The 16240-nt window shown below is 52.3% G+C and overlaps 1 protein-coding gene across 1 annotated transcript; it reads left to right on the top strand.

Moving 5' to 3' along the window:
* Positions 1–727: 727 nt before the first annotated feature.
* On the top strand, positions 728–10986 carry Krt79 (keratin 79). The gene is made up of 9 exons (XM_046435599.2): positions 728–1335; positions 3771–3991; positions 5582–5642; positions 5769–5864; positions 8082–8246; positions 8440–8565; positions 9216–9436; positions 10032–10066; positions 10334–10986. Exons 1-9 carry the CDS (start codon positions 859–861, stop codon positions 10537–10539), a joined length of 1608 nt encoding a protein of 535 aa, XP_046291555.1. The 5' UTR covers positions 728–858; the 3' UTR covers positions 10540–10986.
* The last annotated feature ends 5254 nt before the right edge of the window (positions 10987–16240 follow it).

Raw genomic sequence — 16240 nt, 5'->3', positions numbered from 1 at the left:
ACTTTCAGCTCCTTCCAAAGTGGCCGCACCCTTCTAGGGAGATTCTACCTGCAGAAAGTCAGGGGTTTCAGGTGATGGCAGGAGCTCCTTACCCACATCCAGTCCTCAGGAGAGTGTGCTGTGACCCCAGGCCCCAGGGAGATGCCTGAAGACCCCAGAGCTTTCTACCCCTCATCATGTGCCCACAGCCCATGGGTGGGCAGGGGCCTCTTTATATCCTTGAATTCACTTTGTTCCACACAGTATCTCTACCCAACAGACATCTGCCAGTCGAAAGAGCAGACTGCCACCCTGTCACCTGTGCCCCCAACCCAGGACCTGCTAGGAGGCAACAGGGAGGCTGCCCATGGGCCAGGAGTGGGACTGGAGCAGGCCTGGGCACTCTTCAGCAGCCCGTTGCCCAACGTTCCTTCCCTTCCACCTGCACAGCAGAGGGCCCTGGGGCCTTGGCTTACAACAGGGCCTTGGGAGGAAGCTCACAGAACACAGAGTCCCATTGACTGAGGCCACCAGGGCTGGGTGGGAGGAGAACCAGTCAGCCACTGGGTGTTGGGGGTGGATGTGGGAGCCCTTATCATCCTGTTCTAAGTGAGGACTGCCTGAGGGGGAGAGTCTTGCTCAGCCCCAGCTCTGGAGCACAGGTGAGGGCTGGGAGGGGCCGGCCCCTCCTGCCTGCTGGGGGAGAGGGGACTCCCTCCAGGCCCATGGCCCCTCCCTCTCCTCCTGGGGCAAGGAGGCAGGGGTGCGTGTGGAGCCCAGGAACCAGCCCAGCTGGGAGAAGATAAAAACGCCATTGGTGGCCCAGCAGCTCCCGCGCTGCCTCCTGCTCTCAGCCTGCTCTCGGCCACTCTGCCAGCCATGAGATCCTCCCTGTCTCGGCAAACCTACTCAACCAAAGGAGGCTTCAGCTCCAACTCAGCCAGTGGAGGGGGCGGGTGTAGAACCCGCACCAGCTTCAGCTCGGTGACAATGTCCCGGAGCAGTGGCGGTGGTGGTGGGGCTCGCTGTGGCCCCAGCACCAGTGGCTTTGGCAGCCGGAGCCTCTATAACTTGGGAGGCAGCAAGAGCATCTCTGTCAGTGTGGCCCGAGGGGCCTCCTCGGGCCGGGCTCTGGGGGGCTTCGGCTTTGGCAGTGGGGCCTACATGGGCCTGGGGGCTGGCAGGCAGACCTTCGGGCCTGCTTGTCCTCCAGGGGGGATCCAGGAGGTCACTGTCAACCAGAGCCTGCTGACCCCCCTCAATGTGGAGATAGACCCAGAGATCCAGCGGGTGCGCACCCAGGAGCGCGAGCAGATCAAGACCCTCAACAACAAGTTCGCCTCCTTCATCGACAAGGTGGGGGGCATGGTGTGGATGCAGGGCCTCTAAGGGAGGGAGCAGGGGCAGACACTGGGGTGGGGCTGGGTGGGAGGATTTGGTTTCCTTGGGCCTGAGCCTGGGGCTGAGATGTGGATGGGGATGGTCCTCCACCTCTTTCTGTAGAATCTTCATTCTAAGCATGAGGCCTCCTGGCCAAGCCCAGTGATGGGGCGCGGGGGGGGGGGGGAGCCTTTATTATGGTCATCCTTTTTTTTTTTTTAAATATTTATTTTTTTAGTTGTAGTTGGACCTTCATTGAATACCTTCATTTTATTTATTTATTTTTATGTGGCGCTGAGGATCGAACCCAGGGCCTCGCATGTTCCAGGCGAGCGCTCTACTACTCAGCCACAGTCCCAGCTCTATGGTCATCCTTAATATAACTACATGGCAGTCTTGTCTCAGAATCAAAACTTGGATAGTCCTTGCTGCTCCTCTTAGTATGGTGGCCCTTACTGTATTTTTGTCATTCTATAGCTGGGGAAACCGTGACTCGGGAGTTCAACAAGTTATCCAAAGCTGAGGTTGGCCTCCGTCTGTCCCTGCTCTCTCAGGCTTGGAGGAGGCCTAAGGGCCAGATGTGGTCAGAACACAGTTGGGGGGTCTCAGGGGAAGTCCTCCATTGCTTCTCCTTTTTCTGCTCCCTGCTGAAGTCAAGAAGCTCAGTTTGGGGTGGACAATGAGGTGGGTGGTCACCAGGTTACCAAGCCCTGAGGCTGTGGAGTTTGGACTGTTGCAGACTGGGAGTGTCTGCATCCTTCTCTGGTCTCCAGGCTGACTGGGGTGACTCTTGTACTGTTTTCTGGCACTTCTTGGTACATCCTTTTGGCCTTGTCTTTCTTGGCCCTGAGCCTTGGAAGTGGGGAAAGATGTGGTGGACAACTGTACTTTGGTCCAGTGATTTGTGCTTTCGCAAAGAACACTCACATCCCCATTTTCATGCAATACCCTCAGTGGTTCCCTGACTCTGGTACCATTTTTTTGATACTGAGGAATGAACCCAGGGGCACTTAGCCCCTGAGCCACATCCCCAGCCCTATTTTATATTTTATTTAGAGACAGGGTCTCATTGAGTTGTTTAGGGCCTCGCTAAGTTGCTGAGGCTGGCTTTGAACTTGCAATCCTCCTGCCTCAGCCTCCTGAGCTGCTGGGATTAGAGGGCTGTGCCATTGTGCTGGGCCAGTACCATTTTTGAGATTAGAAAATTGAGGTTTACAAAGGTTGAGGGATTTTCCCAGGCTCATACAGGTACACGAAGGCAGAGGCAGAACTGGAGCCCATCGTTCTTGGCACCAAGAGGTTCACCTGCTACCTGGAGCTCTCTTGTGGTGTGACAGTGGCTCAGGCCCTGTGGAGGTGGAGAGACAGGAGATGGCAGATTCGGATGAAGCAAGGCCTCCCGCCCACCTCCTTGCTCTCTCCCCTAGTGACTTTTGGTTCTTCTGTGGGACTGTCCCAAGGGTCAAATAGGCAAAACCTTTTCTTGGGCTTCCAGAATCATTGCCTGGTCACTGGAGGGTGAGAGATGTGTGTCTGGTGTTTCAGAGTCTGGCTGGGCAGAGCTGTCCCCTCTTCCTGGGGAGTGCTGTTAACCCACCCTTTGAGCCTCCTTTTAGGCCTGTAGAATTGGTCCCAGGCATAGATATTAAAAAAACAAAAGCAAAAACAAAACACCAAAACCCCAAAACCAACCAACCAAAAAACAAACAAAAAACATAAAAAATGAGGAATTTGCAGAGAAGTTGCAAGAATAGTCCTACATAGGCTTTCAGATTTAGTAGTTTTCAACATTTGGCCACAATTTTTCTCTCTTGCTTGTGTGTGTATCATTAGCATTTATTTATTTATTTTTGTACTGGAGATTAAACCCAAGGGCACTTAATCACTGAGCCACATCCCCAGCCCTTTTTTATATTTTATGTAGAGACAGGGTCTCACCGAATTGCTTAGGGCCTTGCTAAGTTACTGAGACTGGCTTTGAACTTGCAATCCTCCTGCTTCCCGAGCTGCTGGGATTACAGGAGTGCACCACTGTACCTGGCCTTATCAGCATTTTTGACGGTTGATTTTGGTGTAGAATTAGGATTCAGAATTCAGAATTGACCTGGTCTTTTTTACTCAGGACAAGCAAGAAAGGGAGAAGTGGTGTGACCAAGGCCAACCTGTAAATGTCTGAGCCGGGGCTCTTGTGTTTATTAATTCTTAAGAGTCCTTCTCATCAGGTGGGGCTGTCATGCCAGCAGAGATGCTCCCCTCAGCACTCTGTCCCCTCAGGACTCTCTCCCCTCAGCAGGGTGCAAGTGCTGCTGCTCTGCCACTGTGATGCTGGCTTGGGATGCAGGGGGGTGGTGGTCCCTGTCCTCAGTCCCTCCTGTGGCCAGAGGATGATACCCTTCTTTTCTCTGGCTTAGGTACGTTTCCTGGAGCAGCAGAATAAAGTGCTGGAGACCAAGTGGGCTTTGCTGCAGGAGCAAAGCCAGAACATGGGTGTCACCAGAAACAACCTGGAGCCCATCTTTGAGGCCTACCTGAGCAGCCTGCGGAGGCAGCTGGATAGCAAGCAGGACGAGCGGGGGAGATTGGACTTGGAGCTGAGGAACGTGCAAGATCTCCTGGAGGACTTCAAGAACAAGTGAGGAGAACTGGGCAGGCTGGCCTAGGGCAAGGGGCAGTGTGGGAATCTCCTGGAGAGAGCCTCCCACTCCCAGGGTTCTAGAATCTACCTGTTTCCCTCGGATGCTCAGTTCTGGGACCTGCTGCTGCCTGGAGAATTGGTGACTTAGTTTGTGTATTGTTTGTAGTTAAAAATATGTTTCTTTTTAAAAGCATCTGGGCATGGCGGCACATACCCGTAATTGCAGCAATTTGGGAGCCTGAGGCAGGAGGATTGCAAGTTCAAAGCCAGTCTCAGCAACTTAATGAGGCCCTATTCAATTTAGTGAGACCCTATCTCTCAATAAAACATAGAAAGGGCTGGGGATGGGGATCAGTGGTAAAGCGCCCCTGGGATCAATCCCCAGTACCAAAAAAAAAAAAAAAAAGCATTTCTATAAGGTAGGGAGAATAGTATATTGAACCTTCACGTTCCATTCAACTTTAATAATTATTGACTCAGAGCCAATCTCAGTTCATCTCTCCCTCTACCCACTCCTCCTTCCTTATTGTCTTGAAGAAATTGCAGTCATCAAATCATTTTATTCACAAATGTTTTACTAGATCTATTTATATAGTTTGCCTGCCTAATGTAATAAAACATGAACATAATATTATAATCACAAAATATTCTTTCCTCAATATCATCAAACATCCAGACAGTTTTGAATTTTTAATTGTTCCATGAATGTCATAAATTTAAAAAATACAGTTCATTGTAACTGAGCTCCAAATAAGGTTCACTTATTGAGGATGGTGGATATGTGTATTTATAATGTGAAGTCACAATTTTTTTTAAAATTATTTTTTAGTTGGACACAATACCTTTATTTAATTTATTTTTATGTGGTGCTGAGGATTGAACCCAGGGCCTTGCTTGTGCTAGGTGAGTGATCTACCACTGAGCCACAACCCCAGACCCTGAAGTCACAAGTTTTTCCATAACTTGACACTAGCAATTTCTCAGCCTTAAAAGTCTCAACAGAAATGGATATGGAGGCTTTGGTTGTTTGAAGTGACATCCAGTTGTTGAAAGTGAATGCAAAGGTAACCATTTTGGCACATCTTTGGTTGCTCCTATAAAGCCTCTGCAGGGCTCTCTTCCAAAGACATGGCTGCTGTTGATTGTCATATTTATTGCATAAAGTTGTGTCCCTTTCCTCAGGAAGGGATTGGGAGAGAGAATGCTTAAACAAAGACAGTACCCCAAGTTTTTTCACTGATTAGTCACATTAAAGAATTGCTCCCAAGCTGGGCATGGTGATGCATGACAGGGTGAGATCCTGTCTCAAAATGTAATACAAAGGTCTGTGAGGTAGCTCAGTGGCAGAGCACTCTTGGGTTCAGGCCAAGGTGACAGGATTGAACTTAACATGAAGTGACCAGAGAATTGTAGGCTCCTCAGATCAGCAGGAACCACAAGGCCTCTCCAGTATTGCAAAACAAAAACAACAAAAATTGCTCCCCAAAAGCATTCTTGGGCAATGGGGGACCCATCAGGGCTTCCTTAAAGCCAGGAGGGTCCAATGCCTAACAGGCAGAACTGGGCTGAGCCTTCCTTGTATAACAGGTACGAGGATGAAATCAACAAGCGCACTGCTTTGGAGAATGAGTTTGTGGTGCTCAAGAAGGTGAGCAGGGAGTGGGGAACTGAGGAGGTGGTCCTTTGGCTGCCAGGGTGCTGGGTTGGCCCAGAGAGATGAGACCCCTGTCAATGGAGCATCTCCTTTGCTCTCTCCTATCCCCTCCCCTGCCAGGATGTGGATGCTTCGTATATGGGCCGAATGGATCTGCATGGCAAAGTGGACTCCTTGAACCAGGAGATTGACTTCCTCCAGGCTCTCTACGAAATGGTGAGGTGGCCAAAGGACAGGGAGGATTCCCTTACAGTGCTGGGGACTCCCCACGGAGATCAGAACTGAATTTACCAGTGCAACTTGTTAAAAGATGGGATGTTAATCCTTTAATTAGCGCTGCCTTCCATGCATGAAGTGCTCTCCATGGGCCAGGCACCTGTCAAGCCTCTTAGAGAATCCTCTCCACAACTTCCTAAAGTAGGTACTGTTGTTGTCTCTGCTTCATAGTCAAGGACACAAAGAGTAACTTGTCCACTGTCACAGAGCTAGGATGAGGCAGTGTAAGGATTCAAACTTGACTTTGAACTCCAGAATCTGGCTCTCATCACACTGTTCAGTCGCCCTCTTCCTATCCAGTTTGTATTGGAGCAAAGGATGGAGGAGCAGAGATGGGCAGAGAGGAGGGAAAGGGTTCCAGATTGTGGCAGGAGATGAGGTGGGGGCAGTGGGTAGATCAAAGGATCCAAGTGGGGTCCCAGGAGACAGGGAGCCTTGGAGACTAAGGTGACAGGGTTGAATTTAACACAAAGTGGCCAGAGAATCGTAGGCTCCTCAGATCATCAGGGACCATAAGGCTAATCCTGGGTCCAGTGTAAGAACCTTCCTATGACCTCCCTGACAGGGGTCAGGTAGCTTCCCCTAGAACACTCCTAGTGCAGGGAACTCACTGTTTTTGAGGGTAGGCATTGCCATTGTTGAGTGCTCTCTTAGAAACCTGACTTGAATCTTGTTCCCATTTCGTCTCTTGACTGGTCCTGACTCTGCCCTCTGGGCTACATGTATCCAGTTGTCTTCCATGTGACACTCGTCTTTCCCACAACAGTCTTTTAGTGGCCAGGATGATGAAGGAACAAAAAATCTGTGAGAAACTTCAGGAAACAGTTTTTTTTTTTTTTTTTGGTGGATTGAACCCGGGGGCTCTTTACCATGGAGCTATGCACCCCCAGCCCTAAAAAGAGAATAATAATAAAATAATAAAATAAAAGAATAATAAAATAGAAAACTATTTTGAGACAGAGTCTCCCTAAGTTGCCCAAATTGGCTTTGAACTTGCAAACTTCCTGTTTCAGCCTCCTAAGCAGTAAGGATTACAGATATCTGCTATGGTGCTTTCCAGGAGACAGGATTCTAAATGAAGTAGTCAGAAAACAGAGGGTTGGGAGGGAGAACTGATGTCCATCCATGCAGCGTAATGCTGCCCCAGTCTGTGTATTCTTTATAGAAGCCATCTTATCCCTGGACAACCCTTGGATTTTTTCACATGAATGTTTTCAAGGAAGACTGGCATCAATTCTTCTCCAACTTTCTGTATTTAGGGAGTTGAATTTTTGGAACAGAATGCAGGAGTTAATAATTTTCTTTCTTTCCTATGGTTTCATCTCATCATTTGAAGCCATGTGGGCATGGAGAATCTTGATTCCGCTCTCCACTATACTAGTAATGCCCTGCTCTGGGTCCTTTGTAGACTGGGTAAACTTTCAGTTTAGTTATTTGATCTAGATTTTTTTTTTCATGTGTGTGTTGCTGGGGATGGAATCCAGGCCCCCATGATGCTAAACAAGCGCTCCACCACAACTACCTGCTAACCCAATTTAGTTATTTGAAAACTCCAGTGTAGCCAGGCACAGTGTAACTCCAGGGACTTGGGAGGCTGAGGCAAGAGGATCACAAGTTCAAAGCCAGTCTCAGCAGTTTAATGAGGCCCTAAGCAACTTAAGGAGACCCAACTTAAGGGCAGGGTAGTGGGATTTAGGGCAATTGGTGGCAGCCCAGGCCAATGTAATCATGATCCAGTGACCAGGACACAGAGACCCTCAGCTCCCTATCATCTTCCCTCTCTGTCACCTTCACTGCTTGCATGTAATTGCAGATGGACCCTAGAAACTCAGGAAGGGCCCAAGAGTATCAGGACAGTCTGGAGTGATCAGAGGAAGCCATCTGGGCCTTAGATGCAGAAAGTGCGTTAGAGCAGAAAGTGTGTGTTCTCTTTCTCCTCTCTGATCTCTTGGTGGCCTGCAAATGTACAAAAATAAATGAAGCCTATAAAAATGGGAGCCCAGGTGACAAGCAGGGAGACCGAAGCCTCTTCCTGCAGTCATGGGTTCTTTATAGGGGGGTTCCTGGGGAAGCCTAGGGTTGCCCTCCTGATACCATGACTGTCCTTGTCCCCTGCTCCCCACCCCACCCTGGTAGTAGCTGTTTGTGTTTCTTCAGGAGCTGAGCCAAGTGCAGACCCACGTGTCTGACACCAATGTCGTCCTGTCCATGGACAACAACCGCAGCCTGGACCTGGACAGCATCATTGCCGAGGTCAAGGCCCAGTATGAGCTGATTGCCCAGAGGAGCCGGGCGGAGGCCGAGGCCTGGTACCAGACCAAGGTGAGAAGAACGGCTGGTCAGGGATTGGGCATAGACCTCCGATGGCCTGGGCCACTGGGACGTGGGAGCCCTGGGGACCAGGTATACTCAGCCTCCACAGGCCTCCACTGGCAGGTGGCTCTGGGGCCAGTGGTTACCCACGTGGTCCTGGTGCTCACTCTCTGATGCTCACTGCTGCTTCTTTGGGCTCTAGTACGAGGAGCTGCAGGTGACGGCGGGGAAGCATGGGGACAACCTGCGGGACACCAAGAACGAGATTGCGGAGCTTACCCGCACTATCCAGAGGCTGCAGAGTGAGGTGGATGCGGCCAAGAAGCAGGTGGGCCTCTCTCTGGGCCTTGTGGTCAGGCCAGGTGTTGGCAGGGCTGGAGGGCCTTCTTCCATGGTCACCCTGAGGGGCAAGGCCGGCTCTTCTTCTGATAGATGGGACGACTCAGATGCTGGACCATCACGGTCAATGTGTTCCACTTACAGGATAGGAAACTGGGGCCCAGAGACTTGGGGGAAGGGGCTTGTCCAAGGTCACACAGCATATAAGTGGTAGAGCAGGTTGGCTACTTCCTCTAAGGAGATTGATCCATCCCATCTCTTGGAGGAGGCAGAAGGTTCCAGAATCCAGGTCACAGAGGCTAACCCCATCTAGGGTATGGCTAAAAAGCACGAATTCTTCTCCAGATCAGAACGAAGACTTTGGCTAATAGTGAGATTGCATCATTTATTCTATCTCTTCTGAAGCACTGGTCTGAGCTGCAGCTGGAGGGATTGAAGTTAGAATTCAGTCAAGGCTTCCCAGTGCTGCCACATGATCCTGCTTTCTAATAATCCTTCTTTCAGAGGCATATTTCTCTTTCTGTTCTTTCCCCCTTGGTTGGGGCAGGGACTTGGGGAAGGTGACTCCTGACTTGAGGGCAGAGAGATGAATGGGATGACCCTAGAGGGTGCTCCCAACACCTCTCACCCCTGGGGCAGTGTCAGCAGCTGCAGGCGGCCATCGCCGAAGCGGAGCAGCGTGGGGAGATGGCGCTCAAGGATGCTAAGAAGAAGCTCGGGGATCTGGACACGGCCCTGCACCAGGCTAAGGAGGACCTGGCCCGGCTGCTGCGTGACTACCAGGCCCTCATGAACGTCAAACTGGCCCTGGATGTGGAGATTGCCACCTACCGCAAGCTGTTGGAGAGCGAGGAGAGCAGGTGGTGGCCCCTCTGCCCCACTGAGGGCTTCCTGTCCCTGTCCCCTGGGAGGAGGAAGCACCGGGAGGGGGTCCTGACTCACCTCGGGGACACTTCCCTCCCCTCATGGACTCCTTGCCTCTGCTGCTTATTTCCTGGGTGGTACAAACTTGATCCTTAATCTTGCGGGTGGCCGCAGCCAGGGAGAAAGGAAGCCAGTATAAACTTTGAAAAAAACCCAAACCCCCACAAAACCACATCTCCCTCAGCATGATGTGGAGAGGAAGAGGGCAGGACTGGGGCGGCTCTGTGAGGCCAGGGACTTTGTCTCTCCTGGAGCTGGGATGCCATCCATGGTCCTGGGGTGGGGGAGGCAGGTGTGTGTGGGGGCGTGGCCAGAGGATGTGCTGGGAGGGCCATTGGTCCCAGAGGACTGGTTTGGGACATGATGGGAGGCCCACGGGTCTCAGTCCAGCTGCATGCACACACTTATGTCTCCTGGTCTTGTTACTGTCACCTGATCTTGGCCCTGATCCAGTCTAATGTAATCTAATGCGGGTTTTCTCCCGGGTTCCTGGGGTCACTGACCCCTCTCCTGGCCTTTCTGCTTCCCTAGGATGTCTGGAGAATGTCCCAGCGCTGTCAGCATTTGTGAGTATTTGCTGCTCCGTTCCTGCCCCACCCCTGGCCTGGCCCCAGAACACTCTGTCCATTCAACCTGAACCTGCCCTAAAGTGTGCTCTCCTTCAGAGCGTCCCAGAGAGCGAGCTCCCTGTGCTGGGCTCCCCTCCCCAGTTCCCATGGGAAATTTCCCATGTTCCAGTCCTTCGATGATCTTCTGCCCCCCCTGCCCCGCCCTGCCCTGCCAGCCCTTTCCTGGCACTGCCTCTGGCCTAATCCAGACCCTTTGCCTTGCAGCTGTGACTGGCAACTCCACCACCATGGTTGGAGGCAGTGCGGCTGGCTTTGGGGGTGGCGTCTCCCTAGGTGGGAGCGGGGCTGGCTTCAAGGCTGGATTCAGCACGAACGTGGGCTACGGCAATGTCAAAGGCGGGGCCGGCTCCGGGGGCACCTCCATCCTGCGGAAGACCACCACGGTCAAGACGTCCAGCAGGAGGTACTAGCCGCTGAGACAGGCATGCCGGGGGCCCTGCAGTCCTCTCGCTGCCCCATCCCCATCCCTGCTATCCTCTCCAACCTTCTCAGGAACAGCCCTGGGGACCACAGACCCAGTGTATTTTCACACCACACTATTTGGGTACGCTTTGTATTGGGGGAAGGGCTCAAATCTATCCAGTTTTTCTCCTGGGAGGTGCTGTGGGTTGGGAGGTTAAGGTCCTCATCTTGAGCAGCATGGTCGAGTGATCTGATGGTGACCACTGAGAGGAGACTGGGTGTCCCAGGCCACCTCTGTCTTGCTCACCACCTCTGCCTTTCTGCTGGGAATCCAGGGCCGGCGGGGGAGGAAGGGGGAAGTGAAGAGTGATTCCCCCAAATCCTCCAACCTCCCCAGTCACCCACCCCCTCCTCCACCGCGTACCCGGTCTGTGCCTGTGATATGTCTCAATAAACTTCAACTCCAGTCAGCGGTTGTGGCTGCAGTCTGTCCTGCCTGGGAAGTGAGTCATGTCAATAAGCACCGGATGGTTGACCACCACACACTCACTATGTCCCGGTCACCTTGAGGGCCAAAGTGTATTTGCTCTATGCTGCTGCTCCCCCCAGGGCCTGTGTGTAGCTGTGGGAGGACCCTGAGGCTCTGAGGGAGGATGGAAGTTGCTGAAGGCCTGACCCAGCTGCTGGGCGGCTGCCTGTCACTCAGCATGCCCCCTGGTGCTCATTCAGCCCTTCACTTCTCTGAGGGGCAGGCAGCATGATTTGTTCAGTGCAGAGATCCTGGGCTTCAGAACTAGGCAGACTCAGGTTAAATTCCAGTTCTGCCACTTACTAGCTATGCAACATTGGGCAAGTCGATCAACCACTCTGAGTCTTAGTTGCCTCCTTTGTAAAATCAGGATTGTGAGGAAAACATGAGTTAAGCATACTTCCCTTCTCCTTGACTTCTGGATTCCCACCTTCTTGGAGTGAGATGGTTTCTCTCTCAGCCCCCTTATTCAGTCATCCGTGCCAATGCACGTTCAATTGAATTTTATGGTTTACAAATACATTATTTCACCTCAGAATTTGATGGGGGGGTATGTGATCCCCTATTTTACAGATGAGGCAATTGAGGCTCAATGATCATCAGAATGAACCCTCAAGCCCACTGCCACTGAGCTGGTCTAATGTGAAGACAGCTGTTGGGGGTGGGTCCGAGGCCCTGGGGGTGCCATTTCCAGCCTTCAGTCCTTCCTCCCCTGAAGCCACCTCCGTTCTGCCCCTGCCTCTGCCTCTCACCAGACTCCTCCCACCCCCTTCAGCTCCAGAGCTCTCTGCCCCAGCGGGACCCCCTCTTCCATCTATGCTCCTGCAGTTCCCGCAGGCTGCCTGCTCAGCCTGGCCTCCGGGCCCCAGTGCTGCCACCAGCTCCTTCCTGTCCCGTGTGCAGGCTGCGCTGGGCCCTCCCGCCTGCCTGGAGAGCGCCTGGCTGTCGCTGGATCTTGGACATGGGGCCCTCCTCAGAGGAGTCTGGGGAGCTGGTACAAGTTTCTGCCGGGCAAGGGGTGCCAGCAGAGGGGTTCTGGCCGGAACCCTCAGCATGGCTTAGAACACAAGGGCGAGCAGTGGAAGAGTCTGCTTCCCTCACCCGGGTGCTCCTGAGTTTGGGAGTCAGCCACACTCGCAGGATGACCCATCTCTTCTCAGGGGTGCAGACCGCTCTGATGTGCACGCTTTAGTGATAAGAGCTAAAGTTTTCTGAGTGCCTACTGGGTGCTGCTAAGCCTCAAACAGACTCAATCTTCCCAATAACCTCTGATAGACGCACTGTTATCATCCCCATTGGCAGATGAGAAAGAAAAGGCACAGAGTGGTTAAGTGATTTGTTGAGGATCACACAGCTAGTAAGTAGCAGAGCTGGGTGTGGAATCCAAGCAATCTGGTTGCATAGTCCAAGCCGTTAACCACTGGTTGATGCTACTTGTTCAGAAAAGGAAACGGAGAAGCAGGAGGTACTGGAGCTAGAGAAAGTGCTAAATATAATCTTGTCTAAACGTGTCATCTCGTAGGTGAGAAGATGGGCTGAGAGAGGGAAGGGCCTGTCTAAAAGCCACCATAAACCAATACCAAAGTGAAAAAAAAACTTTATTGAATTTAAAATTAGGGTTTAGAAATAGAACAATGGTCAGTTTTAATGAAACATTAAGTTAAATAAAATTCAGCCGTTACATTGCCACCCAGGAGCTCCGATCCACATCATATTACTCAGAAATCCTTGCTGAGGTTTTCATACAGAGTTCCTGGGACCTGGGGACCCCAGGGGTGCTCTAGGGGGCCCGGAGGATAGCAGGCTGCAGGGAGCTTGGGTCCCTCCTCTAACCTCTGCTTTCCCTGTGTTACTTTGTTGCAAGAGTAATTTCTCTGCCAGAAGTTGGGGAGCCCTTGCTGGCACATGCCCAGGGAAGAGACCAAGTGGGCAGCTCTGCAGCCCTGGGGAAGAGGGCCCTGGGCCAGACCCCTCCCCTGTTCTAAGTCCCTGCCCTCTTCTTGCCCTCGCGGCCTCTTCCTGAAATGCTGACGGCCCTTCTCTGCAGAATCTCTGATCCCCTTGTTGGCTGCTGCTCCCCGAGAGTGACTCAGAACGTCAAGGCTGGGTGGCAGAGCGGGGCACGGCACGGACCTGGCCAGCGAGGGCGGGAGCACTTTCTCACACGGTGCACCGGGTTTGGGGCAACAGTGACAGAGGGCCTCAGGATCCGTAATCCCAGGGCTCACCCCGAAAGCCCTAGGCGGGCACACCCTCCCGCCCTGCTCCCGCCCCATGTCAAGATCAGGAAGAGCTGCCAGAGGAAGGAGGGTCACCGAGGGCACCAGTAAAAGCTGTGTGGGGGACTGGGGAGTGGGGAGGGGGCCCAGCTCTCAGCTGTCACTGCCAGGGAGAACCTCACTCCATTGGCCAACTCCAGCTAGATGGGAAGGAGACAGCAGTCCCTGAAGGAGAAACTCTTCTCTCTTCTTCTCTTACCATAGGGTGAAATGCTCTTTTGGTTGAAAAGGTCTTCTTTATGTCTACCTTTAGTTTCTTATGCTACAGTTCAAGGATTTTGTGAACTTCTGGCAATTCTGATTTAATAAAAGGCCACAGGTATGACGCTACACTAGGACTTTCTGATTGATTTGGGTTTATGATAAATTTAGATTTAATTAATTGGAGGACACAGGGTTAGCCCCTCAGGACAGTGTTGTCAAGTACCCCTAAGAACTGGGCCACATAAACCAAGCAACCAATCATGTGACAAGAGTAAGGACAGAAAGGAGCTGAACCACGTCCCTGGAACACATAACCTATTGGCAAGATCCTATTCTGTAATGGTGGACCTGTAAGGCAGGGTCACCATGTAAAACACTGCAGTCTAGATGTGAAGATCACAAGCTCTGAAGTCAGACGAATGAATGGGACTGTGTGATTTCGACAAGTTACATAGCCTCTCTGAGCTTCAGTGGCTGGAGCTCTAAACTGGGCATAGCAACACCACATTACTAGGGTTGTTGTGAGGAATGAGCACCTAGTGTTCACAAATAATGGCAGTTCTAAGGAAGTCCCTTCTACTTGAAAAGCACCATTTTTAAGATAAAAAAGTTATCCTACTTTTTGTCCTAGGGATGGCATATGCTTCCAGTTACCCCCAGAAAGTCCTCAGTGGAGTTTGCAGTTTGCGGCCCCACAGGCACAAAATAACATCCATCACTTTACATCTGGTTCCCCTGGAAGTGTCCTCCAGTCTTGTTTGGTTTTTGTTTGGGGCTCTGGATGCAGCCCTAGGCTTGCTGTGCCTGCATCTTCTCCCCCTAGTGTTAGAGGGCTACAAGACCCAGGGGACATGAGCCACTGGGGGCTTCATGTCTGGTGATGCAAACATCCACCAAGTTCATGAAAGTCTCCATCAAACCCTTGGGGGCAGCAGAGAGTAGAGCGGTTGGTGGAGGCATAGAGATGGAGACGAGGTGGTGGGCACGGGGCTCCAGGCCCACACGTGGGGGACAGCCCACCTCCCCTTGGGGGCAGGGACCAGTTAATTAGACTCAGTTCCCTGATGGGGGACTCCCAGGGAGCAGAACTCCCTGCTCCCAGGGGAGACGGGTGGACATCTCCAGGGGATCCTCACTGGGAGGCCAGTGCCCTCCAGCCCTTTTGCTCCTGAGTAGCAGGCTCAGTCAGGTTTGCTCGGGTGCTCGCTTCTGGACTGGCTGGTTCACAAAATGCACAAAATGGACATACTCACTTCATATCAGGCAGAGAGGCCTGGAGCCCGGAGTCTTTGAGACCAGTCTGATGTGGGTTCAAGTCACGGCTCTACCACATGCTGTGCAAATCTGGGAGCTCTTTGGCCTCTCTGAGTGTCCAAGTCATCGAGTGTAACAGAGCCAGCGAGGCCAGCTGCAGAGAGCCTCCAAGGAGACTACTTGTCCAGTGTATGTGAAGCATCCTGCATCACGCCTGGCACAAACTTGGTGCTCAATAAATACTGGTTGAAAGAAAGAGCGAATGTCCAGTCTCTTCCCTTGTAGGAGACAGGCCTGTCTAGAAGGTACCCTGCTGCCAGTGGACTGGCCACTGTTCCAGCCTTCCCTTGTAGATGGTTGCGCGGGGCCTGGGCCTCCAGGACTCACAGCCCCAGCACCTCTGCCGGTTCCATTTGCTTAGAGGCCTCCTGGACAGTGGCTGGGCAAGGGGAGAGGGACTGGGGTAGGGAGGAGGGAGAGAAGAGATGGCTGAACCCTGGGCAGCCTGGCCTTCCCTGCAGCCCTGGGAGTTTCTGACCACCTTCTCCCACCTCAGGGCTCTGCCCTCCCTGTGTCGACGAGGGAGTCTTCACTCCTGCTGCCATTAGGCCAGGGCCAGCTCCAGCCTGTGGACTCACGTAGACATGGGTCACTGCTGCTCCTCAGATTTGGGGTCATTTCCCCCACGAGGGGCTGAGGAGCAGAGGGGGAACTCACGTGCATCTAACTTTTTCTCATGAGCGTTAATGACAAAGCCTGGTCAGGAAGAGAATGAGCGTCTGCTAACCTAGGGGCTGGCACTGGGGGCAAATTATCTCATTACCTGTGAGGCAGGTGTCCTGTTCGATAGATGAGAAGATGAGTTGGATGTGTTTAGGGGATAAGTGACCTGCCTGACGCTGCAGAACTAATTAGTGGCAACGGGTGGCATCTGAACACAGATCCGTTGTAGAATATAAGGGTTTGAAGCTAGAATTTTACACATGAACAGGTGGGTTTCTGCAGAATGGTGTTCTGCAGAAGGTTCCTAGCACCAAAAAATGTTATGAATTCCTGTCCTGAACACTGGGATCATTCCAGAATGTGCCCTGTTCTGGTAGAGCCCAGCAAAGCTTAGAGTGGCCAGCAAAGGGAGCAGCAGGTGCACACTGTCCAGGGCACTGGAGTGCCACCCTGCTCCCACCACAGAAGCACAGGGGTCCCCAGGGCTGGAGGGGGAGGGCCCCAGGTCTACCTTTCCCTCTCTCCACTCGGTACCTGGCTTTGCTTGGATCTGAAGGGCGCCAGGGAAGGCTTTTTCTTTTGAATGTGACATGGGGCCAGACACATGTGGAAGAATAAAAATGACAATGGTGACAAGTGTCTGTTCAGCTCCTCACAGCTTCCGAAGCACTTGGTTCACCACGATCTCATCTGCTCTGAAGAGTGACGAAGCTCAAATAT

Source organism: Marmota monax, unplaced genomic scaffold (genome assembly GCF_021218885.2).
Source record: "Marmota monax isolate L192 unplaced genomic scaffold, Marmota_monax_Labrador192_F-V1.1 WCK01_AAM20220418_F8-fsc00012, whole genome shotgun sequence".
Lineage (NCBI taxonomy): Eukaryota > Metazoa > Chordata > Mammalia > Rodentia > Sciuridae > Marmota > Marmota monax.
The sequence above is the reverse complement of the archived record's forward strand: the minus strand, read 5'-3'. Positions and strand labels throughout refer to the sequence as shown.